General features: G+C 35.7%; 1 protein-coding gene across 1 annotated transcript in view; it reads left to right on the top strand.

Moving 5' to 3' along the window:
- The first annotated feature begins 165 nt into the window (after nt 1–165).
- The window catches only part of maoa (monoamine oxidase a), a 65153-nt gene continuing 58695 nt past the window's right edge, over nt 166–6623 (top strand). The window contains exon 1 of the mRNA NM_212827.3: nt 166–279. Within this exon, the coding sequence (NP_997992.2) occupies nt 231–279 (49 nt within the window). The 5' untranslated portion in view covers nt 166–230. The remainder of the gene's footprint in view (nt 280–6623) is intronic.

The following is a 6623-nucleotide window of genomic DNA, read 5'->3' as shown; positions in this document are numbered from 1 at the left end:
TTAACGCGTATTACCAGTGTGGTTTTCCAGAAATGTGACTGGACAATAATGCTGCACAATGCATAAATAGCCATATGAGTTGGCACGCAGAGGGAAGCTCGGGAGCTGTTGTAATCAGTCATTGCCGCTGATAGGAGGCGGGGGCGGGGCTCAGAGCGCTTTGAACACAGATGCGGAGCGGCAGCTCTTCTGCTCTGAGCGCCACTGAACAGACACGGACGGACAGCACCATGACTGCGAACGCATACGACGTGATCGTGATTGGCGGAGGCATCTCAGGTTAGTGGCATCAAAATAGCGTTAAAAACTTCACATTATCTCAATGCAATTGCTGCGCTCCTACAGAAACTTTGCATCACTGAGGATTACCGGCTGATGATAGTAGTGATCATCGTTATTGAGTAATATAAGCTGCGCGACTGACCCGTGCTGAATATGATTATTCAGTTTCGCAGTGCTTAAATAACACTGTAATGTCGCTGCGTGTAGTTCATGTTTACGTTGTATATAGGACTGTTCAGTTTGTGAGAAAGACAGGAGGGTGAGTTATGCAGACTTGGTGTATTTGTTCTCGTTGTCACCTGAGCTGAGCTTGCCCTTCCACTTCCGTGACATGATTATTTCATATTCATAACGCCAGAAGGCAGAGACCGTTAAGCGGCATGCAACAGTGTATTAGGCTATCAACTTTTTATTCTCAGCATCAGTGTTTAGTTTCCAAATGTGAGTATTAGGGGAAATGTATTTTCTTTTATTTCACTTTTTTTTTTTTGAAAAAGGTTCTGCAGATTGACCAATTAAATCTAAGTGCAGGTATTATATATCTTCACACTTCTGTTTAACAGAGATTTTTTTCAACACATTTCTAAACATAATAGTTTTAATAACTAATTTCTAATAACTGATTTATTTTATCTTTGCCACGATGACTGTAAATAGTATTTTGCAAGCTATTTTTCAAGACTCTTCTATACAGCTTAAAGTGACATTTAAAGGCTTAACTATGTTGATTAGGTTAACTAAGCAGGATAGGGTAATTTGGCAAGTTATTGCAGAAGGATGGTCTGTTCTGTAGACTATCCAAAAATATTTAGCTTAAAGGGGCTAATAATTTTGACCTTAAGATTATTCTTAAAAAATTAAAAACTGCTTTTATTCTAGCCAAAATAAAACAATGAAGTCTTTCTCCAAAAGAAAAAATATTATCAGATATGCTGTGAAAAATGTCTTGCTCAGTTACATCATTTGGGAAATATTTGAAAAAGAAAATTTAAAGGGGGCTAATTCTGACTTTAACTGTGTGTGTGTGTGTGTGTGTGTGTGTGTGTGTGTGTGTGTGTGTGTGTGTGTGTCTGTGTGTGTGTGTGTGTGTATAAGTGTCAAGATATATAATAGTTAAGATGTGCAATATTATACCCATTATACAGCAACTTACCCTTATCACAGAACCCAGATTTTTTAGCAGCTGATATTACTTAATATTACTGACCAGTAACATTAATTAATAATGGTCACTCATCCATGTAATTGTGTGAATGTGTCATGTTTACATAACTCTTAAAAAGGCGTTAAATAAATAGCACTGAAAGTGATTAACTGTAATTAGAATTATATATGGGACCACTTTAAGTGCTATATACCACCTTAACCTCCCCAAAGAAACACTGAATAACTTTTTTTTCTTTTTCAGTTGAAAAAATTTCAACCTTAGATGCAACCAGACCTCAAAATGTGTTTTTCACATTTGAAATAGTTAATAGTTTAATAATAATTTATTTAAATATATGATAATAATTCAAATTTAAATATTAAAATTGTTTGTATAGGTATGACATGGTGGCTCAGTGGTTAGCACCGTAGCCTTACAGCAACAAGGTTGCTGGTTCGAATCCTAGTTGGGTCAGTTAGCATTTTTTTTGTGGAGTTTGCATGTTCTTCTCGTGTTTGCGTGTGTTTTCTCTGGGTTCTCCGGTTTTCCCCACAGTCCAAAGACATGTGGTGCAGGTGAATTGAATAATTGAACTAAATTGGCCATAGTGTATGTGTGTGAATGAGTGTGTATGAAGGTTTCCCAGTACTGGATTACAGCTGAGTTGTGTAAAACATATGCTGGAAAAGTTGGCGGTTCATCCTGCTGTGGCGACCCCTAGTGAATAAAGGGACTTAGCCGAAGGAAAATGAGTGAATGAATGAATAGTTAATAGTTTGTATTTAATTGTATGCATGTGTCTTATCTCGCTTTATATTACAATACTTCATGAAATATATACACTTTTAAAAATGTATGTCGCACTGCAAGACTACTTAAAATGAAACTGGGAATGCAACAGATCAATAAATAAAATAAAAAATGTTTTTTTAAAAAAAGAACATTGTGGATTAAAGGTTCTTCTACATCTTTCCTTTTATATATCCATATACATACTATCATAAAAATCAAGAGTATTTTCCAAAAATACGTCAACTACTGCCATACACTGCTGAACTCACATACACATACTTACAATGCCAATGCTCTGCTTCAGGGTTTCAAAGACACAAGTCTTCATAACAGTTAATAGTATGTTAATCATTGAATAAGTGTAGTGTGAAAAGCCTGTCAAACGTTTTAATATCACAATAATCCCAGTGAGAACTCAAGAATAATGTGCAATGCTTCCCAGGAATATTTATTTTCAGAGATTGTGTAAGATTTATGAAAATGTTGATGCACTATTGATCAGAAAATATTACTGTCTCAGGCAGTCTTAGCATGTGTTGGGTGACCTATTTTGTGTGGAGCAGTGTGAAAGCACAGCATTATGTCCTTACGGCCATAGCCTAACAGGAAATTCCATTCCTTTCGTGTAAACGGACTTGTTCCCACAGTGGAAATGTATTATAATATATAGACTTGACAATTTAAACCCAGCTCTGAGGGAGTGTAGTGCACACTGGGAGAAATATTGCTTGTGCAAGAACTTCATTCTTGGAAACAGAACTGGGCAAAACAGGGTCAAGATGTCCTCCCGATAACCTGCTGGAAACGTTATTTCATTTCATACAGGCGCTTTTGTCGATTGAATTTATATGATATGTAACAGGACATCAGAATCAAGTCAGATGTTTCAGTTTAGATGGTTACTTCTGAGGATATTAAAGTTTCTATTTGCAATGTCGCTCAGAGTTTAGTAACTAAAGTCCATTTTATTTTGCAACATGCAATTATGCTATTTTCTGATTAGTTACTGTAGGTAATTAACTGCAAGAGTAAAGGGCCGTGCACACCGAGCATGATACCTGTAAAGATAACGATAAAGATTAAGTTCTAAATCTAAAAACTGCAGAGTTCAGACCACAACTCTAAAGATAAAAATTTTGAGAAACAATATCATGGGGATTACTTTTAGAACAAATTATTTCCTAGTTAATAATCAATAAAACATGGACACTCAGTCAGTCCCAGGCTTGCGCAGTTTAAAGCTACAGACGACATTGTGGAGAAGCTCACTGCTTGAACAGGTGAATGAAAGTTATGATGTGCAAATTAAGTCTTGTTTCTCAACAGTAAAACTCAATCATAACCAATAATTATGTCCACCTGTTTGACTTGACATTGATAGAGTTTCTCTTCAGTGTTTTGGCTTTGACATTTACATTACACAATATGGAATTTTCACCAGCAGGGACCACGCCACACTAGACTTTAGTGTTGTGATGAAAGGTATAGTAAGGGAACGGTGGGATGAAGGAGAAGGGAAGTAAGAGGATAAACAGTGTAGATAGGTAAGTTGATCGGGCGTCCTACGATGATGCCCAGAGACTCAGAGTGGGGGTACCATCTCTGTAATATTTTGGTAGAGTTAATGGACCCCCTAATTCAACCCAAGATGGAAGAGAGGGTTGTAAGTTTAGTAATTGGAAGTGAGAAAAATGAGAGAGGGAGGCTAGGTTTGAGAGATCGAGAACAATAGTGCAGGAGGGCTGGTCAGCCTTAAATTAGTTGTTAGGGGGTAGGTGATTGGTTAAGGAGACAAAGTGAGGTGTGGTACTGCTGCCAAACCTTTGTTAACAACTTAATTCAAGTAAAGTGAAGTAAAGGAGTAAAGAACTTTTATTGTCGTTGTAGTTATACAATGAAATTTGTTTGGTAACACACAGAGACCAGCAGCAATATAAAAAGAGAGAAAACAAACAATAGACATAATACTAAAATATAATATGCAAGATAAAATATACTAAATGTAATAAGTCACATAAAACAAACAATAGACATAATACTTAAAATATAAGATGTAAGATAAAAAATACTAAATGTAATAAGTCACAGTATTTACATTGTGGCAAATGAGTGCAAACATGATACCATCGTGTCTCCCTGTAGCCCAATAATGGTTAATAATTTGTTTTATATTTTTGCAGTGAATATTATATACATTATGCAGTGGTATTTGATTATAGTTTTCAGTTTATTTAACTGAAAACTACTGTTATGTACATGAAAAACCTGATAAGCTGTTTATTTTAGTTTTATCTTTTGCTATATTGCATAGGTCTCAAACTCAATACTGGTTAAAGCTAAACTATGCAGAGCTGTGGTCCTCCAGGAATTGAGTTTGAGACCACTGCTATATTGTATGTATTTTGTATTGTATTTTGCTTGTAGACTTTTTTTTTTTTTTTTTTTTTTGCCAGTGCTTTTTTTACTCAACACATCATATTTCAACTTGTCCCGAAATCATGAAGAGCACCCCTATTGAAAACAATTGGTTACACCATGGGAATTGATGCCACAAAATACATGGAAGTAATGCAGTATGAAGTAATAAATTACCTTAAGGATCCAGTGCTAGTTTTGACGCCTTTGTGTATTGGGAAAATTTAATTTTATTCAAAATATTTAATTCCATTCCACTATGACTGTAAGGGCTAAATTTACAGTTTGATTAGATTGATTACAAGCTGGATTTACTTAACAGATTTACAATAGTATAATACCCCTTTCTAATCCTTGATCAGTGTTGATGCAGAAATATTTATTATATATTTACAATTACCGTTTTGGATGTTAACAGGCCTTAACCAAGACTTTCTAGACTACAAACCAAGGTTTATTGTCTTAATAATAAATTACATTGTGACTTAATTAGCCATGGGACGGTATAAGTTTCTGACTGTATAATAACCTTGGATAAAAACACTACACGGTATTACTGCTCTAAATTATGTTCTTTTTAAATGTCTGGGTAAAAAAAAAACTTTTTCCCCCACAATATATTATAATTTAGGAAACATTTATAATATTTTGGATCAGTAAACATGTCTGGCTAAATAATTCAAATAAATCTTCTGCTGTCTTCATTAGTTTCAAAAACACAGATTACTTTACAACACATAAAACCCCCTACATATACCAGTGTTTCCTCTAGGATTTTTTTCAGCTGTGGCGGCAGACTCTGTTGGGCATTATACACAGATCTACCACTACATGTGGCGTTATTTCATTGACAAATGTCATGGGCGCAGTATTAAGTCGAGAACCCATTCATATAATAGCCTACGAGCATGTCAATCTCTGCTTGAGCGCCGATTTCCTCTGTGCACAAAAGGTCTTGCGCGATCTAAAATAAACGCTGCTAAAGTGCAATTTAATGCATTTATGTAACGAGTATATCTCTAACATTTAATAGATTTGCTAGGAATATTTATGGATGTCTTCAATAGACTTACAGAGCGGCATTAACGCGTCCTGAAGTAAAGTGAAACGGCCATAAACTCCAGCAAGTTAAAGTCATTGTTTGCAGAACCACAGACCTTTATCTATAAATAAAATGTAATTATGGAAACTGTGTTCATCATAACTGATATCTACGTTGTGTTTGCTGGCCTCACGCATCACGAACCTGTCAGTCAGTCTGTCAGCACGTCACCTTAAAGGGTTAAACAAAGAACACGCAGCAGTACTACTGTTACAGAAAAGTTTGCACTGTTATAATTCACTTACCTTTCAATATGTTTTTGGTGCGATTTACAACCCGCTGTTTAAAAAATGACCGAATGTTTTGAATGAGAAGCTGTAATGTAGCCGTGGCGGGATGAATTTTGATGTGGCGCCCCGCCACAGAAGAATGAATGTAGTGGAAACCATGCATATACCATAGGAAAAGTATAACAGAAAAATTTTGCATTTTTAAAACCGTGACTTTCCAAACCGCAGTATGCCTTGAAACTAGTAATCGTCTTATGCCTAAACTTAATACTGTTTTTGTAATGCTAAAACATCTATAAGCAGTTGATATAGCCTCACATTCAAGTTCAAATTGCCACACCCGACTTACTTTAAAATAAGGCTGCTGATGGCTTAAACTTTGCTTCTGCACTAAACCAGTCATACTACTCAGGTTGAAAAAAAGCTAATGAATGTAATCAGTCACTATTATGTAACAAGGCCACACATGATATGCCATGGCCCCTGTATCAACCAATCCATTGCTATAAAACTGTTTATCAGCATCAGAACTTTGATTCCCTGCCAAGTTTCAAAGAGTCAGTGTTAAACAAACTGCACTTTTGAGCCTGTAAAATATTTTTGTTCATGCATGCATGCCATTTTACACGTTGTCAGCTGTGTGCGGCTAGTTACA

The sequence above is a fragment of the Danio rerio genome, chromosome 9 (assembly GCF_052040795.2).
Source record: "Danio rerio strain M-AB ecotype USA chromosome 9, GRCz13ab, whole genome shotgun sequence".
NCBI classification, from domain to species: Eukaryota; Metazoa; Chordata; class Actinopteri; order Cypriniformes; family Danionidae; genus Danio; species Danio rerio.
The sequence above is the reverse complement of the archived record's forward strand: the minus strand, read 5'-3'. Positions and strand labels throughout refer to the sequence as shown.